General features: G+C 37.7%; 1 protein-coding gene across 3 annotated transcripts; it reads left to right on the forward strand.

Moving 5' to 3' along the window:
• The first annotated feature begins 607 nt into the window (after nucleotides 1-607).
• Nucleotides 608-24,986, forward strand: LOC113544317 (adenylate cyclase type 4). Of its 3 annotated transcripts, none has more exons than XM_026943061.3 (26): nucleotides 608-819; nucleotides 5,456-6,301; nucleotides 7,759-7,953; nucleotides 8,822-8,983; nucleotides 9,493-9,642; nucleotides 9,922-10,067; nucleotides 10,174-10,285; nucleotides 10,421-10,548; nucleotides 11,967-12,125; nucleotides 12,670-12,826; nucleotides 12,925-13,098; nucleotides 15,282-15,325; nucleotides 15,435-15,494; nucleotides 15,593-15,656; nucleotides 15,748-15,845; nucleotides 15,956-16,040; nucleotides 16,451-16,588; nucleotides 16,717-16,797; nucleotides 17,109-17,287; nucleotides 19,279-19,363; nucleotides 19,471-19,629; nucleotides 20,507-20,665; nucleotides 20,963-21,070; nucleotides 22,022-22,136; nucleotides 23,456-23,580; nucleotides 24,300-24,986. In XM_026943061.3, the coding sequence occupies exons 2-26, from the start codon at nucleotides 5,723-5,725 to the stop codon at nucleotides 24,432-24,434; spliced, it is 3,597 nt and encodes a 1,198-aa protein (XP_026798862.1). In that variant the 5' UTR covers nucleotides 608-819; nucleotides 5,456-5,722; the 3' UTR covers nucleotides 24,435-24,986. The 3 variants fall into 3 exon arrangements, with proteins under 3 accessions (XP_026798862.1, XP_026798864.1, XP_026798863.1); XM_026943063.3 differs by having other exon boundaries at nucleotides 20,519-20,665; XM_026943062.3 differs by lacking the exon at nucleotides 608-819 and adding an exon at nucleotides 1,679-2,061.
• Nucleotides 24,987-25,728: the final 742 nt, after the last annotated feature.

Below are 25,728 nucleotides of genomic sequence, written 5' to 3' on the forward strand. Positions count from 1 at the left end.
TAAAAGAAAGTATATATAACTATTAAAGTGACTGAGACTATAGTACCCTTGATTGCTTCTGTCTCTAAATTTGTATAAAGCCTATAATGATGAACCTTTGTATAAGAAGGCAGAAATCCTTTTATCATTCCCAAATGACTTTTTTGGATATGGTAGAGTTTGTAAGAGTACCTCGAGAGTTCTGTGAAATAGATTAAAGTGGCACTGTATATAGGAAGTGTACTGTAAACATTAGAAAAAAAATTTTGTAAATTCTAGGTGACAACTGATCTAAATCATGTTGTAAAAGTAATATATGAAAATGTGTCCTTGGATTATGACATTTTTAATACAAAAGATTACATGAGAATCTTCATGGAAACAGATTAAAGCCTTTAAATGGGATACATATGTTTTTTTTTTTTATCAATGTATAAGTTAGATATTGTAGAAATAAGTAAGTAGATTAAATGCTGTAAATAGCTGTAATATATGTTATTTTTTCTTTGTATCATATTACAATGCCAAATGCAATGAATGTACAGGGAACTGACTCTGTCTGGCCCTTTAAAGGTAACTACCCTGTGTGGTTCTGCTCTTACGAATCTCACCACAGATTGAATAGACTTGCCAAGCCTACTCCAAGCCAAGCGTATTTTGAAAATTCAGCAACCTCACTGTATTGTATTGAAGGCGTTGTTTAACTGGTTTGACATGCTTGGGTGAGGAGAAATGGAACAGCACACTATTTCTGGAGCATTCCTTTACATCGAGGTAACAAAGAGACTACAGTAAATGAGAAAGTCAGAGAACCTGGAGCAAAGACGACACTCGAAATAGGTATGTTTACAAGTAACTTTTTTTTTGCCAGGTAAATGTGCCATTTTTTGTTTTTGATAAGATCTTTCATGGATTAGGTAGAATAGCTAAGGCTACCACATTTTTGGAGCTGGGAGGGCAAATTTCTCAGACAGGGACAAAGTTGTCAGATTGTTTTAGTGAGATAAGATAGAACTGAAGTATTATCTACAGACCGATCACCAGAGTTTTGAAATTTGGAATTTTTTTGTAATTTAGTCATAAGCCACTGACATTAAGATTACAACAATGTATTCTTCTTTGCTTTTATGTCTATCTCAGGCGTACTCTGTTTTACTCTCACTGACACAGCATACGTCCATAATAATAACCTGATACCTAAGAGGGGGGAAAAAATCCTAAAGACACTCCATCAAAAACAATAGCAAATCCTAGTCAACGTCTGACAGTGAATATAAAGTGAAAGTATGTAGTCAACTTCAGCAGAATATGCGAAAATGATTGTATAAAAATGCCATTAAGCACAGAATGCATCATAATTTTAAAAAGTCTGAATATATATATACAGAATCAGTGAAGGAATTGTTGTGGGAACACAAAATCTTAGTGCTTTGTAAAGTTTCCAGATTTGAACTCTGTTAAAAATTTGTGGTTTGCTTTAGGTATTCTCTGTACTGGTGGAATTACCATGTTAACTGTGGGGTGCCATTCATTTTGAAACCAGTATTTTTCAGAAAAGAACTTTGAAATAATTGTATGTTCATACAGAACTATACAGAGTCCTCATATGTTTAATTTCAAAATATCACATATTTCATGTTTTTTTTTTTTTTTTACAGTTTACATTTTGCTCATTTTCATAAGGGGTGCCAATACTTCCTAAATTAAAATGTTAATGTTGTTTTTGGGCACGTGGACTCCTTGTTCAAGACTTATATATGGTTATATATAATAACCACGTCTAAGGTGATTAATGTCACAAGTAATGGTTTGTGTGTATGTGTGTGTATCATTGACAAGCCCGATGCACTAAAAGAGGAAGCGCGGAGGATTATAGGAGGAGCATGAGAAAGGAGGGATATGATGTACTGAGAGAAAGAGGGAACAGAATAGAGAGTGGGAGGAAGAGGAAAAACAGAGACGCATGTGTGGTATAGAACACAGAGATAAGGTAATGAGAAGAGCTTGGCAGAGGGACATGTGAGAGAGATAGGGAAAGAAAATAAAGACAGATAGATGTAAATCGGCAAAGGAAAGTCACAGGTAATGCCTTGCAGTTCTTCACCTCTTGACTCAACTTATTTTCATCATGTTCATCCGTTGATTATGTCTGTCTAAAATGTATTCTATATCTGTCTAAAATGTTCACAAGAGCAGAAACTATTTTTGTCAGTCTGCTCTCCATAGGTACTTAAATTAAATAAGACTTCTATCCCTCTTGTCAAGTTCTTAAATATTGGGCATGTTTGTTTTATTTTCTTCGTCTAATTTTGTATTCTTAATTTCGTTTTGAATCATTAAAATGCCAACAGTTCTTAAGAATCGACTTAAGCACAGCTTTATAATCAGTGTCACTGGTTTAGTGGCAACTTTCTCGTTTGCCAGCGAACGTGCAGTGAGTTTCATTCTTCTATGTCTTGTTGTTTAAACTGGTCATGTTTTCAGTCATATTATAGTTACACGTTTCTGTCTGGGTTCAATTTACTGTTTGAAGGGGAAGCAAAAGTTCAGCATTAGAATCATTGTTATCACTGATCAATTTGAAATACAGGAAATACCATTTACAACTTTGAAGCAGTGACTAGTAGCTTCCACTGGTCACATATCTGGGCCTGTTCTTCTGTTCTTGGAAAAGATAAGAGAGAGGAAGCTTGAAGCCACATCAGTGTGAATTGTGGCCAATTTGTCCAGTCATCTAACTTTATGCTATCACTTCTAAAAACCAATGAAAATCATTTGATCTTTATTTAATAATACCATGTGTAAATTGGATTAGTTTGAGCATGAAGCAGTATTATAACTCAATATCCATTTCACACATAAGTTTTTTTAATTGCATTTGAATTTCATTTAAATAGTAACATGCATGCTTGAAGGCTGTGTGGTTCAATGTCCCTTTTAACCTAGCATCTGCTACTGACTTAATATCAATATGGCAAGTTGTGGACATACCCAATACTGAGACATTTTGACCGTTTGGACATTGTCTGAGAAATATATTGTACAAAAACATGATCAAGTCCATTGGGGTTGTCCTCTGGTCCCAGCAACAGATCAGTAAATGTGTTTCACTCTGTTACGCTGAATATTTCTTATAATATACTGATTTTTTCTCAACTAGACTGTTATCACCACTTTTTTTGCTGAATAACTCAAGAAATGTTTGGTACAATATGTCCATGAGTACTATTGTACTGATGAAGTACTGATGATGCTGTTGAAGTCACTTTGATGGCACAGGTTTACTGGGGTTAAAAAAAAAAGGTTTATTGAGATCAGCATGACCTAAGAGCAAAAGCCCAACCTCTTTGTTCTGACTCTTAACCATATTCAAAAGACTGATTAAATATTTAACAATAGACAGTGGTAACATAATAAGACATGAATCATCCTAAGAGGACAAATTGCTGAAAGGACTTTTACAGTATGTTATGTACATAATAAACCTGAGTTACAGTAAGGTCAAAAATGATGAGTGCAGCGTGAAGATGCGTTTTTATTTGATCAGTTTAGTAATGAATAAAAAGAAACATCTCAAAAAGCAAAAACAATCCTTTTTATACAAAAGAGTAAAATATTACTAAAAGTAAAATACACCATAGTGTAATGGAATGCGCTGTTGAAAAACTTCATTTCATAAAACGCTAATATTATACGTCCGTCACTCACCATCCACTTTATTAGGAACACTTGTACAGCCAATCATGTGGCATAAGCGCAATGCAAAAAAATCATGCAGATATGGGTCAAAAACTTGAATTAATATTCATAACAAACATCATTGTTGATTGTTGATGAAATCATCATTGTTGATGATAGAGGTCAGAGGTGAATGATCTGACTGGTTCGAGCCGATAGGAAGTCTATAGTAACTCAGTAATTACTGACAAATAATTATTTATCTCCTCAGGCATCAATAAATTACATCTATCTATCTATCTATCTATCTATAACCACTCTTTACAATTGTGGTGAGCAGAAAGCATCTCAAAATGCATGTCTCATGACGTTTTTACAATGTTCACTGTCCAGGTTCAGCCATTTTCCTCTGACTTCTCTCATCAACAAGCCATTTCTACCCACAGAAGTGTCACTCATTAAAACATATTTTATTCCCAACATATTAACTGTTGTTCCTTAACGAGTAACTGCTGGTATTGATTCAAATAGTTATTAACCGTGGGTATTGGCTCAAAATTGTTCTCTGTGTTATGATCCCTAGGGCTTTACTTTAGTAATAACCCACTTTATCAGCGTGTATTAGTGGAGACTGATGTTTTTCATAGCTAACAGTTTGTGTATATGAAAGGGTTGACAGTCAGCTGACAGTCAGATGAGTGTTGTATCAGCAGTAGGAGAGCATCTAAGTAGAAAAAAAGGAAAGGATGATAAGTGACTGCTGATGATGTGTTACAGCCCAAATGGGGAGCAAATCTAGGGGGTGAATGAGAGAGCATAAGAGACACAGGAAATAAATAATGGCATGTTCTGCTAGGCATTGCTGTCTGGTCTTTGTTGTTTTTTCTTGCCACAGGAAAATAATCTTATTTGCATGTTTTCAGTGCACAAAGGAAAGTGTATGTGTTTTTGCATGCGTGTAGAAATTAGTAACAAAATATATGCAAAATCAGTTTACTGTTTTTGCTTAGTAACCAAACACCCATATATATGCTTGTGTGTGAATTCTTGTTTATGAGTTTTTTCTTTTGCTACTTCCTTCATACCACTGTATTTACCTGTAGATCAACACATTTGCTGGTTTGTTATCACTACAGTACTTTACAGGGGAAACACAGACATACTTTGTAGGTCAGTGGTGCTCAACTCCAGTCCTGAAGAGCTGGAATCCTGGAAAATTAGGTGTTTTCTCGAACTTTGGTATCAATTACAGGTAAAGGCTTATGGTTAAAATGGCCCTGTTTCCCCTGGTTAATAAGCTTGTGAAATCCAGCCACAGAGCAGCCATTTTTTAAGGAATTCTCACCCACTCATTTTCAGTAACAGCTTTATCCTGGTCAGGGTCACAGTAGATCTGGAGCCTATCCCAGAAACAGTGGGCATGAGGCAGGAAAGCACCCTGGATGGACTGCCAGTCCATCGCAGGGCACCATGCACACACATTCACACACTATTTAACACATCGGGGGCCATTTATCTTAGCCAGTCCACCTACTTACATGTTGTTGGGAGGTGGGAAGAAACCAGGGCCCCCAGAGGAAACCCATGTGGACACAGGGAGAACATACACAGAAACTCCACACAGATGGTGACTCTAGCTCAGGATCGAACTAGGGATCCTGGAGCTGTGAGGCTGCAACACTGTAAAACATTCATATACTAAACACTGAATGACAAGTTCTTTTGACTGTCTTAGAATGTATAATTAGCTCTAAGATAATGGTCTTTAAAATCTATTGTACTTTTTTTGAAACTCTAGGAAAAGGTCTGAAGTGTCCCTGTCCAAGATTTACCAAAGAAGACCAACATGTGGTCTGCAATTTTTCACTTCAGTTGGAAGTTGATGGAGCATCCTGATGCACCTTGATCATGGCCCAAAGCAAATGGAGGATTTGACCATCCCGGTATATGTAGACATTTTTAATGCAATCTATTTATTGTATCTATTTATCTGCATCTGACGAAAATTAGTATAAGAAAACAGAAAGGACTCTAAAAGACAGGTTTTGATCTCCACTGGGTCACTATGCAGGATGACTCACATGATTGCGTTGAAATGAACACCAAAAATCCTGAGGACTTGTCACAGCAAAACGGGTATATAAACCAAATCAGAAAACAGACTAAGCATGAAGAAATACAGAAAGACAATAATTCTGCCCAAGATGGGAATAAACAACCCAATGGTAATGGAATCGGACAGCTCAACATTGAGCTAGGAATTGCTAAGAAAGAGAACACCCCAGAACCTCTTCAAGTATGCACATCCTTTAAGACATCCAATGCAACCCCAAACGGCCTCCCATACTCATCACTTCCTGAAGCCAGTGTGGAAGACAACACTACCAACGGTGTAGGGAACTGCTTACAATCCCGCAGAACTGATCATGATTGTTCAGAACCAGAGCCAGAGGTCACGGGAGTCCCTGAGCGTCAGAGTGTGAGAATTCGGCGCAATGCTGCCACCGGAGCAAGTCGCTGTTACCAGACTATGCGGCTGGGATTTCTGCAGTGCCTGGAGGACACCCCGTTTGTGGTACCAGGCCTGGTATTGACCATCTTGTTTTGTGTGACCATCATCGTCGTCATTGCTGCTACTAGCAGAGTAAGTCAATGAGTAAAGCCATTAATTGATTCAGTTATTCATTTAATATCTCAGCCATTTGTTTATTTATAGTATTTATTTGTTTGCTTACCAAACTATTGATCTAGCCATCAATTTTCTACAAAGGTTTTTCAGTAACCCTTTACTTGAGGGTAGTGTTCATAGGGCTACATGACATATACATAAGTCTTTACTGACAACTGGCATAAGCTTACATAAACATTTAAAGGCTTATTCCAATAAGCATCAGCTGTCATAAAGACTTTCGTCAAGTCTGACGTCATAACACAACTCCACATAATAGCCGTGAGTCATGTGACATAGATTTTTATTAACATAAGATTGTGTTATTACATTTTACATTGTAGGCCAGTGTAACTTCTGGTATGATTGTGACAGAGTGACATTTCAAACATCAAAACCAAAATATCCATCACGTGATCACAAGATCATGAGTTTGAATCCCAATGATGCCACAGCCCAATTGCGAGAGCAAAATTGGCCATGCTCTGGAGGATGGGATGGCATTGCTCTGTCCCCATCAATAAGAGCTGGCCAATCGTCGGGGTCTGTGAGCTCATTTATTCAGAAGAGGGCAGATAGCGCATTCCTCTGTGTATGTTTATCTGAACTGTGAAAGCAGTTCAAAAAGACACAGCTGGCTGGCATCACATGTCGCAGAGGAAGCACATGCTAGTCTCCACACTCCCTGGTTTGTAGTTGTCACGTGATAGGGCAGAACTGGCATGTTGGCGGGAATTGGAAAAAACCTTTCATTATTTGGAGCATGTTCTGGAAATGCTCATCTTTGTTCATTTTTCTGCTTTAAGCTATGTCGTATCATTATATACCAGATATACACTGAGCTACAAAGTACATTCTTATGATGTCCTAACCTAATCCAACACAATATCATCACAACAAAACTTTACACAATAAATATCAACAAATATTTATGCCTCTGGACATATTTTTTCTAGGGTGTTATTTCAACTTGAAATCAAAATTGACTTGTCATCAAAATTTTCTTTATGCCAGCTACAGAGAGTGGTGCTAAGTTCTTATTTATTTTTCCTTTACTTTATTACTTCTTTATGAAAATAAAGAAAAGGCACACAACAATTTTGCTGTTGTCAGTCTGCTCACTGTCGAGGTCATAGTGAGCACTGTATACATCGACTATCCCGCTCTAAGAGCTCAAAGGACACTCAGTGAAACACAAACAGACTGTAAATACACTTCATTCTTAACCATCTACAGGTGTGACCACTCACACATTACCCGCTCATTCTCTGTGACCACAATGTTTATGTATGATCATGACTACTACATAGCACTTGCCATGAAAGGCAGATGTCATGTAACCCTATGAACACTACGCTTAAGTAAAGTGTTACTGAGTTTACTAATTTTGCTCTCTTTTTTTTTCTTTTTCTCTAACCATCATCCTTATATAGCATATCACTGGTCATGTAGGAGCATTAGCAGTGGTGTGTGTTGTGCTCTGTCTTTGTGTCCTGCTGTTGGTGTGTTTGCCGTGCCTGCCCACCTTGCGTAGGTGTGAACAGATGCTTGCGCTCTCCATCTGGTTCACACTATTCATCACTGCCATTGTCTTCATCTTCACCGACAAAGTCACCGCATGGGAACAAGTCAGTCTCACTTCAGCTGTGTCTTTAAATATCTCATCCACTAGTCAGCTAATAGAAAGGATTATCAGCAGGTTTACAATATCCGTAGAGTGATGGACACATAACAATACCTAGTTTAAAATGGTATTAAACCTGTAAATTCATAACCATTCCCTCAGCTTAAGTTGTATTAAAGTTACAAAGGTTATGGTTATGGATGGGGCATAGTTAGTTTTGTCTTACATTTGCTTACAATTTAATTTGTGTGAAATGACCAAAATCCAACTACCGATGCCCTCATTTATTTGGATATTTGAATTTGTATAAATTTTTCAACAGAGCTTGTTGCCCAATTAGATGAGAACTAATATCACATGTTAAAACATTGTATTTGGTCAAATATGTTTTCAGAATACAATGGTTAAGAAAACAAATAGGTCATAGAGCCATAACATTCAGAAACTTAACTGAAACTATCTGCTAACCTAAAATTGTTAGCTGGTGCATCAGGGAAAATGGGAACTAGGAAATTAATTTGAAAACTATACAGCCTCAGGGTATACTGACAAACTATTAACATTAATTTGTGTGCAACAACATCCTATATTTACAGTCTTTGGATGTTATTTTGAACTTAATGCTAATGAAAAACAGTATTCATGTCTTTGGATTTCCTTCATTCTGATTTGACTGCTGCTATTTAATCCAGGAAGAATATGCATAGTAACCTGGTTTACATATCAAATAATGTACATACAGAACATTATGAACATTATGATTAGTCAAATATAATTTGAGCTATATCAATGCTATATAACATACAGTGTTCTTATGAAACACTATGTAACCTGTGTCTATATCTGTGTCTCACTCTCTTTGTCTCTTTTAGGTGGCGTTTTTTCTCTTTCTTTCTCTATCAGTATACACAATCTTACCTCTTACTTTCTGGTGGGCTATGATCTTTGGTATCGGAGCCAGTGTGTGTCACATCATCATTATCAGCGTCAGTGTGTCTGCTAGCCGCCCTAGGCAACGTGACGTGGCAGTGCAGGTAAGGACATATACAGGAAAGTATTAAACCAGAATGGAAAAGACAAATGCAAAATTATTCAAATGAGCAACAGGTAGATATTTCACCAGCTAACCACAAAACTAAAACAGACACTGACACACCTAACAAAATGCTAGCAGCCATAGTCTGCCAAAGCCAATATTTACATTTGGTGCTGTTAGTTAACATCATTATTTGCATCTACAAATAATGCATCCTGTCTCATTTTCCATCTTATCTGATATTTTTCCATCTCATATTCAAAATTCTCCCAAAAACTTATTCAAAAATGTATTTTTTTTCTTTGTCCTGTGTTACTGTTAGGACTTAGGCTATTCATTTGGTTTTATTAATCTACTGACTGCATACCAAGCTGTACTAAAGATGTATACATGTATTATTGTGCTTGTCCTCTATGAGTATGATATTAAAGTGAGAAGTATTAGCAATTATATAAACTTTCTCAATGTCCCTCTCTCTCTCTCTCTCTCTCTCTCTCTCTCTCTCAGCTGGTAGCAAATGCAGTGCTGTTTGTGTGTATAAATTGCGTTGGACTTTTTCACCTCTGGCTTATTGAGAATGCAAGAAGAAAGTCCACCATGAGCCGAGAAACCTTTAGCTACAACCGCTCCAAACGAGCCACACAGAAGCGTGATCAGGTGCACATAAATGCACACACACACACACACACACACACACACACGCTAACACATTTGCAAGTATAACAGATTAGTGTTGTGCGAAGTTCAAAATATATTTGATCTGGTCAGTGGTCACTGTTAACTGTAAGCCATACAAATAGGCATGCAGAAACTGATTATTTGTAAAATTATAATTATGCCAACACATGCAGGTGGTAAATTCATTAAAATGAAAAAAAAAATTGACCAATTATTTATAAGTTTTCTTTTCTTCCTCCGCCCCTCCCCTTCCCACAGGAACACCTCCTCCTGTCCGTGCTGCCCCGATACATTGCCATGGAGCTCAAAGGCGAGGTTGTCAAAGGTCTGTCAAGAACATTCGCAGGAGTCGACAATAAGCCAAACTTCCACAATTTATATGTCAAGCAGCACAAAGACGTCAGGTGACAGCTCAAGCAGTCATGAAATTACACACACTGTTAATATCTAACATACCCCTAGTCATACCAAAACACATTAAAATAGCTGAAATGTCATTCTTTTCTGCAGCATTCTGTATGCAGACATTGTAGGTTTCACCAGTCTGGCCAGCACCTGCACTCCCGAGGAACTGGTCGTCGTCCTTAACAAACTCTTCGGCAAGTTTGATGACATTGCCAAGGTGAAGACTTCTCTTGCACTGTTCATATATGCTGCTCTGAAGTCTGGGCAATTTTATGCCACAAAATAATACATTTCACAAAATTAGGTTTAGGAATTGTTTTTTTTCTGTTCACATGACTTACTCACTTTGCAGAAAAACGAGTGTCTGCGTATCAAGATCCTGGGTGACTGCTACTACTGCGTTTCAGGCCTTCCAGATCCAATCCCTCACCATGCACGCAACTGTGTACAGATGGGACTAGATATGTGCACTGCCATAAAGTGAGTTAATAGGGTCTCAGTTACAGTGCCATAGCCATCCATAGCTGAAAAAAAAAACTCAGCTGGCTTACAGTGTGTGCGTTCTTACATGTCTTAGTTCTTTCATGTCGATACAGACCAATGATCAATCAAGGGTTTTCATTACACCACATATAGTCTTGCAAGCCAGAAATGTCATTGTAGCTCATCAATTAACGTGACCAAGACCTGCCTTTTGACTGATATTGCAATCATACAAACTATATTTCAAATCAAACTTTTTAATAACTTTTAAAGGATAGATAAAAAATAATGCAATGCACTGAAAGGGTCAGTAGGAGTGGAAATGGCATGAAGGAAGCAAAGTTAAAATGTTAGGATTTAGCTATGAATCATACTGTGAGAATTCATATAAGTACTTGTCTGTCACTATACAGTATATTACACCAGGGATGGATTAGTAAATCCTGGGCTCCTGGGCAGGAACCTATACTCCTCCCTCCCCACCCCACTAAGTATGAATCAATTCATAGAGCCTTGACTGCCCCGCCCTGCAAACCAACACATGCAAAAAAAAACAACACATACATTACTACTTTACACATCAATTAAGTGTGTTTGAGTAGTCTGTGTGATACACAGAAGGCAGTCTTACCTTAGGCAACTGGCTTCTTTCTTGCTTTTCTCCTCACACACCCATCCACCAAATCATCAACCTCCACCTGTTTGACAGCCTCTGACTCAATGTTGAGTTTTCTTTGGTTCATTTTAGTTCAGAGTTCATTAGAGAAAATAAATATTCTCTGTCTTCTCTTTCTTTATTAAGTTTTCCTATCCTTGACACACTGTGGGTTTATGGTTATCCATGTTTTTCATTTGCTTCCCTAGCTCATTAGAACCAAACTCACTGCTCATTGGATACAAATCCGGACCCACCAATGACATGTCAATTTATTTCAGATTCTGTAACTTTATATGTGCCTTTATATTCATTGGTTTGTGTTCTATGTATTGTGTTGTTTGGGACTTAGCATAACAGTCAATCAGTCTAATCATTCACTTAATATCTATGCTACTTGAGGGCCCCCTACTAGCCAGGGCCCCTGGGCGTGTGCCAAGTAGGCCTAGTCGGTAATCCATTCCTGCATAACAGTGATGCACAAAAGAATATTCTTTTTTAAAAAAACACATTTTTATTCTTGTTTTGTGCAATAACGCATTAATACATTTAGCTTCTTTCCTGAGGCCTGGAAACACACAAACTACACACAGTGAAAGACATTTTAACCATTGCAGTGTTATGATATTAAAATTTTAAAGGCAGATGAAAATCAAATCTATTTATGTCTCATAGTTAAGCCCTTCTCTTTTTTTCACCCTGATAATGCACTAATCTCATGCATTGTCCTAGAAATAACCTTCGATCATGTTTTTCACAGTAAGCTGAGAGAGGCGACAGGTGTCGACATCAGCATGAGGGTTGGCGTACACTCAGGAAACGTACTTTGTGGGGTAATTGGCTTGCTCAAGTGGCAGTATGATGTCTGGTCAAATGACGTAACGCTAGCCAATCGCATGGAGTCTGGAGGTGTCCCTGGGTAAGTCAGCCGAGGACTGACTAGGTGGAATCTGGACAGATATGGCTTGATTGTAACTATTATGTACTTAGCATTAGTCCGAAAATTATCATGTATCTCAGAAAATCCATTTAGACTTTAGATCACATGATCACATGATCTTTAAAAAGTTTATCTTTTAAAGATGTCATCAGTAATTTGTACATCTTTCAGAGATATGATCTGTTTATGAAAAATGTAATTGCACAGCCAGAAAGAATTTGAGTTGTGTGATGCATTCCCTGACTTCACTGGAGAGTGGTGTGTAGAAAACCTAAGACTATATCACCACACGATAATTCGAGATCAAATACAAGATACAATTCTCATGTAGTGCTTAAATCAGAGATATGGCTTTTTACTACCGAAGTAAACCAATACATGTGCAATGACATTCTCCAAACTTGGCAGCAGACCAGCATTTTTGGAAACTGATACAATGATTTATACTGATATTGCCACATTGATATGTTACTATGTGTTCTTTAAAAGAATTTTCCATATACATTTTTTTTTGCCATTATAGAAGGGTTCACATTACAGAGGAGACCCTTGGAAACTTAGGCGGGGCGTACCAAGTTGAGGAGGGGAACGGAGCCAGTCGGGATTCTGCTTTGGAGGGCAGGAAGACATACCTAGTGATTGACCCCAACCCACAGAACAGCACTGATGAAAAACCAAAGGTGATTGTGAAATTTCATTGATTATTTGGAAAGTGATCAAAAACTGGATGTGATGGCAGAAATTACAATTGGCTCCTTGTATTCCTGTATGTGTGTAGACCAACATCCTGATGATGAATGGTAGACCAAAGCAGCGGGCTTCAGTGAGAATGTCTCAGTATCTACAGTCCTGGAAGAGCATCAACCCCTTTTCAGAGCTCAATCGACCAGAGGACTCGATCGCTGCCCCACTCAGCCCATCGAATAACTTCAGTCAGTCACAGGGGGACACTGTGAGTGCCAGTATTCTTCTTATGAATTCTACTCAGGAATGTGCTGCTGTTCATTCCAGTTAGACCCAAATATCTCTCGAGTCATATAGATTTATATTAGAAACGTAAATAGCTTATGGTGTCATTCTGTAGAAAGAAATGCAAAGCCGCCTTGCTGATTCTGGCATTTCTGCTACAATATCAGTGGCTGTCTACAGATGAAATTGCCAAAAATGTAAATAATGCAAATGTGTGCTGTGCTCAAATATACAATATTTAGCCCAATGTATGTATCTAAGAATTGATGATAGTAAATTATATTAGACCTATGCATGTACTGTACTGCTTAGTGTTACTTGAAGGATCACTGGCTCTATTTCATCCGTCCTTACTGCCAAGGGTGGTGAATTTTACCTGAATTCCTTCATGCGTATGTGCCCATGAATGCAGACCAACCAACAAAGTCACAAAGTGACTGCATGATGTAGAATTTGCTATAAATGCCATTGTCGTACAGCCGACTTTCCCTTTCTTTTTCTCATCTTGTACACACCACACCTCATGGATCTATGTCTGTATCAGCTTGTGACTATAGTTGGGGCTATAGGTACCCTGTCCTCCAAAGCTGGGGATAGAATCCCAACAGCTCCAATTGTCTCTTTGGCTACAGTGACTGTACATCTTCATACTTTGAAAGTTCATATGATACTAGTAGTTTGTTGGGTTCCCTCGTTAGCTTGCTAGCCTCACCATTCTGTCGACTATGAACTGTTCTGCATTTGCTCATTTGGCTGAAACTTTCATCCAAAACAGTGTATAACTGAGACAAGATACAAGAGTCTTGCTCAAGGACCCAACTCATGACTTTCAGTCAATCAGTAACCCAATGCCTTAATTACTGACCCACCACTTCCCCTGGTTACTCAATATTGCATTCACCTCTAAGCCCCTTGCTGGCAAACTGAAGGCCTGTGAATATGTGCCACTAGCATGATTGAGTGATCCTCCCTTCACTACTGAGCTTGCAAAGCTAGCTGGACTCCACTAATACGCATTCAGCAGCCAGAGAGGGTTTCCCTCCATCTTCCCTTGTAACTCCCCCAAGTGTAGTCTCCCTCAGTGTTTCGACTCAGTCCCACAGTCCCTACAGTTTCCGTGAATAGCAGGCATGTGGCTAAGGGTAACCCCTCTGTGGCTAAGCACCATTAGCATGTGGAGGCACTGCTCATAGTTAGCCTAATCTGTGAACTGGCCTGCTCATTCTTTCTACAGGGCTGGTTTTTCCCCTTCTTGGCAGTTCTTTCCCCAGCTTCCACATCCTCCACCAACCCAAGACTAGCAGACCTGTGTTCAAGCTTCTCTTGGTTAGCTACCAAGTTTGCTGGGCTCCACTGTACATTTCAACTCTGAGTGACTAAGAATACTGCTTGTGCAGTCAGCGTCTGAATCCTTGGTGGGCAAGGATAAGCGCCAACTTTGTGCCCACTGCCTCACCACTGACCATATTAAGGAAGCAGTCTCTGGTTTGGACATTTCCTGCACTGTCTTTGCTTTGGTGCACCTGCCTAGCATATTATTATTCAGAGTCTAATCTGGCCCACATGCCACCAAAACTGCCTGCTAGTCGTAAATGTCCATGTCCAATGACAACTGATAAGCAGACTAGAAAACTGATAAGCAAAGTAAGTAAATATGAATGTGCTGTCGAGGTAGCCCAGGAGACTGGTGTCTGCCCCTAGACATGGTGCCCCAGATCTTGCAGAGGTATAGAAAGGCTTCTACTGCTGATTCTGCTCCCACTGCACAGAATTCAGTAATTAGGCAACAGAGTCCTGCTTGCAGTCCCAAAAAAGCCAGCAAAGCCACTATGTGTAATAATATAGAGAACCATCCAGGCAATATAATGTGTCCAATGAGAATTTGGACAAAAATACAAAATAGCTCCACTCCAAATTATGAACTGTATAGCGAATAGGTGAATTCAGATACAGCATTCAGACACAGCATTGTGATGAATTCAACAAAAGTGGGCCTTCATGTGGTATTGTCTAGTAAGCACAGTGAACATTAGCCCATTTAAATACAGCATGTGTCTGTTGGCACAGCAGATATTTTTAGGCAAATCGTGATCTTTCAAAGTAATGCAGGATGTTGTGTCTTCAAAGTTCACAACTGACTCTTTATGGCATTTTTATGATGTACAGGAATCAGTAAACCATCAGCCATATACTTCCTACCAAGAAAGCAGGTACGATGCACAGCTTTGCTCTGATTTTACAGTAAATGGTGATTTTTTTTTATTGTGGATCTTGATTATCTGTCTAATTATTTGTCTTTCTTTCTCTTTCTCTCTTCAGGCTTTCATCTGTGTCAGAAAATGGGTCAATGGCGTCATTGGACCCACTAGATGCGTCAGGGTGAGAGAAAGAAGATGAGAAATCAAATCTGATTTTTACAATTATCTCTTTTATAATCTATCTTGGTTATGATTGCTTTATCTCTATTATTCTATTAGATCAAAAACCAAGAAACTCAACTGGTTGACACTGTTTTTCAGTGATATAAACATGGAAAAGCAGGTGGGACACCAGCTCTCTGCTGTGTATGTGTATTAATAATAACACAACAATTAGAAAGAAAATTGATCATAATTCGTCTGGTTTTTTGCAGTATCAGCTGAGCGAGGTAAAGGATATCCATCAGTCTGCGGCCTGTCTGGCTCTTATCTTCACTGCCATATTCACTGTACAGATGCTTACCTCACAAAAGTGAGAGAAAATTTGAATTAATGAAATAAGTAGTGGACTTACTGAAATTATAAAAAAGCACCAATTTTTCTGAGATTTTAACATCTATCTATCTATCTATCTCATTAAAGAAATACTCCCCTGGCGATATCATATGGAGTCACCTTTCCTATCCAGTTGCTGATACTGCTGGTGATCAGCATGGGATTCCTAAAGGTACAAGCACCTGTACATATGCTCATTCATGTAATTATCCAATCAGCCAATCATGTGGCAGCAGCACAAAGCATAAAACCATGTAGATACAAGTCAAGATCTACAGTTAATGCTCGCATCAAACTTCAGAATAGGGAAAAAATGTAATCTCAGTGACTTTGACTGTGACATGCTTGTTGGTGCCAGACAGGCTGGTTTGAGTATTTTAGAAACTGCTAAGTTTAAACAGAATGGAGCAAAAAACAAATAAGCAAGCGGCAGTTATGTGAGCAGAAATGTCTTGTAGATAGAGATCAGAGGAGAATGGCCAGACCTACGTTTTTGCTCATGGAATTTTATAGCTTATTTTAACACATTAAAGTACATACCATCCCTGTGTGTGTGTGTGTGTGTGTGTGTGTATGTTTCAGCAATTTAACTCTAAGATCCCACCTAGTATGCAATGGTTGTCATTACTGCCATATGGAGTAGCCACCAAAGTGTTGCTGAGACTACTCCTGGTCTTCACCTGTCTCCTCATCACACTACTCATGGCCATCCTGAACCTAGTAAGGGTCATACAGCGCACACACACACACACACACACACTCACACACATACACATTCACATATATGCAAATGTTTAGTTCTTCTGGTCTGGTCTTCCATCTGTAACTTCATTTTTTTCATGTTTCAGGTTTTTATTCCAGGTGATAACTGCCTAAACTCCACCAACAATGCCACCACACTGGATAATCTAAACCTTTATTCTGTACCGGTAAGCCTACCAGGATCACGCTGTAAAATGTTCATCCTAATTTCCTTGTTACCTTTTGTGAAATGAATTAATATTACTACATGAATACAAAATATCTTACCAATATCACACTATACATTTATTGTATTTATAGTAAGTGATTTGAGATCACACATTAACTACTATTCTGCATGATATTATAAGATTCTAGAGATTTAGATATTTACATTATAAGATTCTAGATATCTAGATATTCTAACCACATTTAAATGAAGTTGTCAATGATTGACTTTTCTTGTGTGTCTCTTGTGTGTGTATGTGTGTTTCTGCAGTATTATCTGTATTGCTGTTTATTGGCAATGCTGGGGGTGGTGGTGTTTGTACGAGTGTGTTTTTCTGTTAAACTCTTCCTCCTCACACTTGCACTAGTTGTCTACCTTGCTCTCTTCCTCTACGTGTATGCGCCACGTTCTGATTGCTACATGCAGCAACTCTACAACGTTTCCAACAAGTAAGAACAAACATTAATTAATGTAGTACAGTCAAGTGGATCTGGCTAGTTTCTTCATTTTAAGCTTTTGTTTTTTTGGTTTTTTTTAGCTATGCTTCCAGTGAAAGCATAACTGCTCAGCTTTTTCCCATAAAAGGCAATGCATGATAGTGTAAGGAGGTATACTGGTGTGTTCAAGAGAGTATGATTGTGTGTGGTAGAGTACAATAGTAAGTGTGAGATAGTGTGATAGCATGAGAATGTATGATCGTGTGTGAGAGTATAATACTCAGTGTATGATAGTATGTCTGAAAGTATGATAGTGATGTTAGAGTGCATGATCATGTGTGAGATTATGGTAGTATGTCTAAAAGAACGAAGGTATTTGTGAGAGTATGATAGTGTGTGTTAAATAGAATATTAGTGTGTGACAGTATAATATTATGTGTGAGTACAGTTATGAGAGTGTATGATAGTGAGTATGTGAGAGTATAATTGTGTGTGTGAGAGTGTGATACTGAGTGTAAAAGAGTATGATGGTATATGTGTTAGAATAAGAGAGTATGCTAGTATGAGATAGTATACTTTTGTGTGTGTGTGTGTGTGTTTGTGTGTTTGAGTATGATAGTATATGTGTGAGTATAATTGTGTGAGAGAGTATAACTGTGTAAGGGAGTATGACAATGTATGGGAAATAGTATGATAGTATGAGAGTATAAATGTGTAAGTGAGTATGATATTGAATATGATAATGTGTGGGAAAGAGTATGCTAGTGTGTGAGGGTATAACTGTAAGAGAGTATGATAGTGAGTGTGATGGTGTGAGAGGGTATAACTGTGTAAGAGAGTATGATAGTGGGTATGATGGTGTGAGAGAGTATAACTGTAAGAGAGTATGATAGTGAGTATGATGGTGTGTGAGGGTATAACTGTGTAAGAGAGTATGATAGTGAGTATGATGGTGTGTGAGGGTATAACTGTGTAAGAGAGTATGATAGTGAGTGTGATGGTGTGAGAGGGTATAACTGTGTAAGAGAGTATGATAGTGAGTATGATAGTGTGAGAGGGTATAACTGTGTAAGAGAGTATGATAGTGAGTATGATGGTGTGAGAGGGTATAACTGTAAGAGAGTATGATAGTGAGTATGATGGTGTGAGAGGGTATAACTGTAAGAGAGTATGATAGTGAGTATGATAGTGTGAGAGGGTATAACTGTGTAAGAGAGTATGATAGTGAGTATGATAGTGTGAGAGGGTATAACTGTGTAAGAGAGTATGATAGTGAGTATGATGGTGTGAGAGGGTATAACTGTAAGAGAGTATGATAGTGAGTATGATGGTGTGAGAGGGTATAACTGTAAGAGAGTATGATAGTGAGTGTGATAGTGTGAGAGGGTATAACTGTGTAAGAGAGTATGATAGTGAGTATGATGGTGTGTGAGGGTATAACTGTAAGAGAGTATGATAGTGAGTATGATGGTGTGTGAGGGTATAACTGTAAGAGATTATGATAGTGGGTATGATGGTGTGTGGGAAAGAGTAGAATAGTGTGTGAGGGTATAACTGTGTAAGAGAGTATGATAGTGAGTATGATAGTGTGAGAGGGTATAACTGTGTAAGAGAGTATGATAGTGAGTGTGATAGTGTGAGAGAGTATAACTGTAAGAGATTATGATAGTGGGTATGATGGTGTGTGGGAAAGAGTAGAATAGTGTGAGAGGGTATAACTGTGTAAGAGAGTATGATAGTGAGTATGATAGTGTGTGAGGGTATAACTGTGTAAGAGAGTATGATAGAGACTGTGAAATTGTAAAAAAGAGTGTGAGAGAGTGTGAGAGTGTTTAATAGAGTATAATAGTGTGTGTGAAAGAGCATACAGTGACCATGTCCCTAAACCATCCACCTACACACACCCTGTACACAGATAAAAAGCTTTTCATGTTGAGTAACAAAGTAGAAACAGTCATGCAATAATGTGATATCCTTAGCCTGTTTTTATTTCCCTGTGTTAGTCCTGGAGTTCTAAAGGAGCCCAAGATCATGTCAGGGGTTTGGCTCTGCATTTTCTACTTCACCTCTCTAATTCTTGCCCGACAGGTAGGGGTTGTGTGCCAGTGAGTGTGACTCTACCTTTGTATGGTGTAATGATGTACAGTAGGTATTTCAGTGCTGCACAATATAAGGTGTCTGTGTATGTGTGGTAGGACGAGCTGGCCTGTCGAGTCGAGTTCCTTCTAGAGAAGTGTTTTGAGAAAGAGCGTGAGGAGATGGAGATGACAGAAAATATCAACAAGCTCCTCCTCGAAAATCTGCTGCCTTGTCATGTTACCAACTTCTTTATTGGCAAAAATGTTCCCAATCAGGTAATACGAGTATAATAGTTGATTAAACACACACAGACACATTGCTAATGCAAGTTCTGCAGTACAACTGTAAACAAGAGTGCATAAGTTGATCTTATTGGACACAAATCTAATAATGTAGTTTGTTCAGTACTAAATAGGGTCCACAAGACAGTTTTTTTTTCACCAGTAATCAGAATCTAATTTAAAAATAATTCTATTCAATTTTTCACTAATGTAATTTTAGTTGGTCTTATTTATTAAAAGCATGTAAGTAACATAAGTAAGTAAGTAAAGTAAGGTCCTGAAGTACTTTATTCCTCACAGCAATTTGCCAACCCTAACAATTTCTTTAATTAAAGAATGACATGTTGTACTTTTTATCCATTTATAGTTATAGTTTTCGAACATCCTCGTTACAAGTTCGTTCCTGTTACAAAGTGCTGACACTGGAGACTCCTTCCAAAATAAACATCTACTCACAGCACATTAATATAAAGGTGTGATCTGCCTCAAAGCTGCTGTTGTAGAACATTAAACAACACCTTCTGACCAATCAGATTTGATCATTCAACCACATTTGATAATTCAATTTGATAAATCAATGACTTACAATTATCTCATTTACACAACTGAGTAGTCAAGGGTTAAGGGCCTTGCTCAAGAGAGTTCAAATCCCAGCAGTGGCAGCTTGGTGGTGCTGGGATTTGAACTCTCAACCTTCCGATCAGAAGTCCAGCATCTTAACCACTGAGCTACCACTTCCCATAATACAACATAAAGATCAGCAGTCATCAGATTTGACTTGGGGCCAAATTCCTGCAAAGCAAATACTGTTTGTGGCAGCAAAATGCTTCCTTCAGCATTAGTTTGTCACCTCTCTGTGTGTGTGTGTGAGTGTGTTTTCCAGGATTTGTACAGTCAGTCTTGTGAAGCTGTGTGCGTGATGTTTGCCTCAGTGCCTGAGTTTAAGGAATTCTACACAGAGAGCAGTGTAAATGGAGATGGCCTGGAGTGTCTGAGATTCCTCAACGAAATCATCACAGACTTTGATGAGGTAAAATTTTATAATACCACTATCTGGTGTCATGTCTTTAGAGTCTGGGAACTCCTCTCAAAGTTTCTTCATGATGTCATCGGAGGAAGTTGTTGCTTGACATTGTCATCTCTGGCTTGCTCATTAGGGATCTAAATCTATATCTGGATTTCTGTAAAGCTGCCTTGTGACAATGTCTGTTGTTGATAGTACTACTGCTAATGAAATCGAATTGACGTAGGGAGTCATATTAATGTTGCTTTGCTTTCATTTAAGAGGATCTGACCTAACTTGCCCTCTCTTTCTTCCTCTCTCCAGCTCCTCAGCAAGCCCAAGTTCAATGTAGTTGAGAAAATTAAGACTATTGGCACCACATACATGGCTGCTGCTGGACTGACCAATCCCACTACAGGAGAGGAGCGAAAGGTAAACGAGCAAAAGTCAATTAATGGAAAGATGTGTCCTCTTATGATTAGATCTGAACTAAATGTCACGTCATTGTAATGTCACGTCATTGTAATGTCACGTCATTCTAATTTGTTAAGTTTGTTTGCAATGGTTGGAATGTGGTACACAGACGAGCTATTTTTAGTGTCCAGCATACGTGTTGTGTTAAAGTGGGTGTATCAATAATATATTTAGCCGGTAGATTGAAGAGGACTTATGTAACTAATTATAGTGAGACTATAAACAGAAAGAGGATTTTCTTGTTCATTTCTACACAAGGACCTTGGTTATAAGTATCCTGGGTTATAAGTATTCATTTACTGGTCATTTACTGGTATCTTAAACTAAAATTTTACAACAAAATTTCTACTTTTTGGGCAAAAATGATATGTAATATTGCACAAGCACCTTGTAATGAACACGTCACTGTATATTTGTGCAGTATTGGAATAAAGACAGCATTTACTATTAATCAATATGTCTATTGGGGGAATTATATTGCAAACTGAAATAGAATAATATAGTAAATTAAATAAAGAAACCGACAAATAAATGAAAACTAAAATCATTGAATGCTAACAATTTCGGTTGTGTTTTTCTGTAATACAGTTATGTATCTTAAGTTTAAGGGTTTAGCTTTAAGACAGCGACTGCTCCCTCCGGTGATGATAAATAATGTTCATATTGTATTTATGCATCCCTTTCATAACAAGCAGACACAAAAACAGCTTCACTGTTTTCAATCTGTCACTAGAACCAACATTAATAAAAGTAAAACTTAGGCTATAACAGAGAAAGACTAAATATAAATAGCTCTAAAAATTAAAATAAATTTTACAAAGACTAAAAACAAAATTTATTAATTAAAAAACCCTATAGCTGGGCCTGGAGAGTGAAAGTATTTATGTTTGTCTCTGTCACTTCCTGCAGGACAGTGACGCGTGCAAAAATAATGTGCGGAGTATGGTGGACTTCGCCATGGCTTTGATGGGAAGACTGGAAAACATCAATAGACACTCTTTCAACAACTTCAAACTCAGGATAGGTACAGTCAAATATCAGCGCATAAACCTGTAATGGCTTGGGAAAAACTGTTCACACTTTCAAATTGTATATTTTCTACTATATATAGGTCTGAAAACTAAAGGTGTTCCTGAACTGTTTCTCTTTTGCACATATCTGAATCACAAGTAAAGCGCTAGCATTTTAAAATCTGATTAAAAAGTGAAAAGAGAGGAAACTCCATTTCATCAGCTGGTATCTGATTACAAACCCAACTGATTTTTTCATGAAATTCAGTGGGAAGAAAGCACACATATCTAGCATAGACATCTTTAGACAGACTGACTGTTTTTAGCAGCGCATTTGTTAACTGGGATCTTTACTGAAAACAATCTCTGCAGGACCTCTGAGCAAGATTAAAGAGTTAATAAAACATTTCTACATCTGTTTTTGTGAAATATATTTATGGTTTCTTAAAGTTGAGATGTCAAAATGTGTTGAAGAAAAATCCAAGGTGATTTTTTGGCGGTTTTCCCAATTTCAACCACTGTGACATCCATTTCTGGTTTTTCAGACTGCCATATATATATACAATATGCATTAAGTTTAATTAACAAAATCTTAATTACACCTTAAAGGCTGTGGTAACTCAGTTAAAGATTGGAAAGCAATGTTTTTCCAATTGTCAGCTGTCCGGTTTGGTGAGTTCGTGCCACTATATCCTCAGATTCCTGTTCTTGTAGCCCATTCACCTCGTGGCTCAGTGTGTTGTGTGTTCTGAGATGCTTTTCTGCTCACCACAGTTGTAAAGAGTGGTTATTTGATTTACCGTAGACTTCCTGTCAGTTCAAACCTGTCTGGCCATTCACCTCTGACCTCTCTCATCAACAAGGCGGTTCCACCGACAGAACTGTCACTCACTAGATGTTTTTGTTCTTTTGAACCATTCTGTGTGAACTCTAGAGACAGTTGTGTGTGTAAATCACAGGATAAATACTCCGGGTCCATTACAACCCTGAACAGAATAGAGTGTGTGCTGAAGATAAATGAATGTATATAGTGAAGATAAATATTCTGTGTATCATTCATTCTGCTTCAGTAACCATTTTATCCTGATATTGTCATATATACAAAAGTGTATTTAAGAATTTGTTAAACTGGTGCACAGTATATGTGTGGAGGTTTACAGGACAGTTCATAACATATTCCCTTAAATATAGTTAAAGGATTAATAATCACACTATTCACTATTCAATAATCACACGCCATTATAATTACATCTAATACATTATAATAAAGTTTAGCTAATCTTGTTGGTCCTTTTTCTTTTGTTCTCGCACTTTCATTTTTTCTTCAATTCAGGAATAAACCATGGCCCTGTCATTGCTGGAGTAATTGGAGCTCATAAACCTCAGTACGACATCTGGGGCAACGCTGTGAATGTAGCCAGCAGAATGGACAGCACTGGTGTACTAAATAAAATACAGGTGAGAATAGAGATGAGAATTGTCATAACGGGTAGCATGTATTTTGTACCTGTCTTACTCTTTGGTGAAAAAGTAACGGTTCTGATTTGTTAAATCAGTAATTATTTCACATTATTGAGTTGCCATGATTAGTTAGCTGACTAAATACAGTATAAGGTAGATACAGCTGACAATGATTTTATTTGAGAATAATTCAGCGATAGTTGTATGTTATACCAGGAGAACTTAATTTGTCTTACTTAATCCAGTTTTAAACAAAGGTAACAATGTGATTATTAAAACATACCAAACAAACATATTATATTAAAATGCTGTTGTATTATTTTTTTACCCACTGGTTTGGTATAATTATCTTTTAGGTTGCTTTTTTTTTTTACATAATATATATAAGTACTTCTCTCCACAAGAGAACGTTTTTGTTTGTTTGTTTGTTTTAAAAGTCATGCTCAGAGAGAGCATTTCTAGCTATCTGTGCTACAAGGTACCTGTAAATATATTTATATATATATATATATATATATATATATATATATATATATATATATATATATAAATAACTGTAAGCAATTTTGCATCTGTGCTTATAATGAACTACTTACTACCTGACTGTTAAATCTCTTTATATGAGTAAGTGCATGACATTTGGAGCACAAAGCCCATTTGGATTCAGACATTGACTTGGGATTGACTCTGAAAATGCTGTTTGTTGCCTCCTTTAGGTGACTGAAGAAACTGCGCAGGTAGCTGAGAGCATGGGCTTTGTCGTGACCAAGAGAGGCATCATTAACGTGAAAGGCAAAGGACAGCTTACTACTTACTTCATCAACACTGAGCCATCATCACAATACCCATAGTTCATAAAAAGAATACAGTACATACACTGTACTGTATGTATCTCTCTCAAAAACCTATCAGTGGAGTCTACCTTCCTAGTTATGATGTTGATAACATGTCTGAATCATCAGTCTTTGTCATTTTTTCACTGTAGGAAATGAGTGATAAGTGAGACATGAATTTCAGACAAAAATGTACAAGATTTTGTAACAGAATCTCATACTAGAAGAATAAGAAGAATAAGCAGTTCCTGTACAGCGAATGCTGCACTTAAATGTTTACAAGCTCTGTGGCTTAGCACGTTTGCCAAATGCACTTCCCTACTATTACAGAATGTAATTTTTGCTGTATGTTTCCATTAATGCCTATGTTTAAAATATTTATTTATTAAAGACTGTTGTATGCACTTTCCCACATACATCTACCAGTTTTCTATTCATAATTAAAATATAATTAATTAAAATAAATAAAAGTCCTATGGTTGGTTGGTTATCCTTCTCAAATACTCTTAGTCTTTAGATTCATATTGAGCAAGCAGTTCCATGCAATGTGGATTACTTATAGGACATTTTATTCTGAAAATAAATAAATAAATAAATAAATAAATAAATAAATAGTCTAATCACTGTGTGCCAAGTGAAATGTACTAAGGTACATTTCTGAGCTATTAGAAAATCCAAAATCATATCAAACTCAATCAGTCTATAAACTTTCATATTCATGGATCTTTTTATGATTAGGTTTAGTTTAGTAAAGGAAAATCTTTCCATGACAAATGCAGAGGATATGCAGGTGGAAATGGAGGTAAGGTGGCAGGCAGCAATCAAGTGGTGTTTATGGGAATAGTGGGGGCACAGACAGAATTACACAATTTCAGGAATGCCTGTATAGAACAACATGCTGATGCTGCCTATAGCAAATGCCTGTGTTGTAAAAGCCAGGAACTGGTGGTGGTGTCATCTGCTGTCTTCTCTCCCTCACTCATACCTGTACAACTCCTTTATCTATTCCATCATAAGCTGCAGGTCAGAAGCAGCTGAAATTAACTCAGTATGGCCGGTGTTTCTTTAAAAACAACAGTCCTTGGGGACGCCAGACAGTCTACATTTTGGCTCCTAACATTGTCTGGATAAGGTCTGGAGTTCTCCAGTCTTGGGGACCAACTGTAAACCAATCAGTTTGAGATTTTCAGCTCTGGAAAGGCCAGGTAATTAAAGGAAAGAAAGCCTGGAGGTCACAGTCAGCTGGCTGGTGGGGAAATCTGCGGTGTTCATATTTGGGTGTCATTGAAATATTGTGACAAAGTGGCACTGT

This window comes from Pangasianodon hypophthalmus, chromosome 28, assembly GCF_027358585.1.
Source record: "Pangasianodon hypophthalmus isolate fPanHyp1 chromosome 28, fPanHyp1.pri, whole genome shotgun sequence".
Classification (NCBI taxonomy): Eukaryota; Metazoa; Chordata; class Actinopteri; order Siluriformes; family Pangasiidae; genus Pangasianodon; species Pangasianodon hypophthalmus.

What these genes read in the sequence shown, in the direction of transcription:
- LOC113544317 (XM_026943061.3), top strand. Translation starts at nt 5,723, where the DNA reads ATGCAGGATGACTCACATGATTGCGTTGAAATGAACACCAAAAATCCT. An exon ending in AGTTTGATGACATTGCCAAG is followed by an intron (nt 10,286 to 10,420) that starts GTGAAGACTTCT and finishes CTCACTTTGCAG; the next exon opens with AAAAACGAGTGTCTGCGTAT. An exon ending in GATATGTGCACTGCCATAAA is followed by an intron (nt 10,549 to 11,966) that starts GTGAGTTAATAG and finishes TGTTTTTCACAG; the next exon opens with TAAGCTGAGAGAGGCGACAG.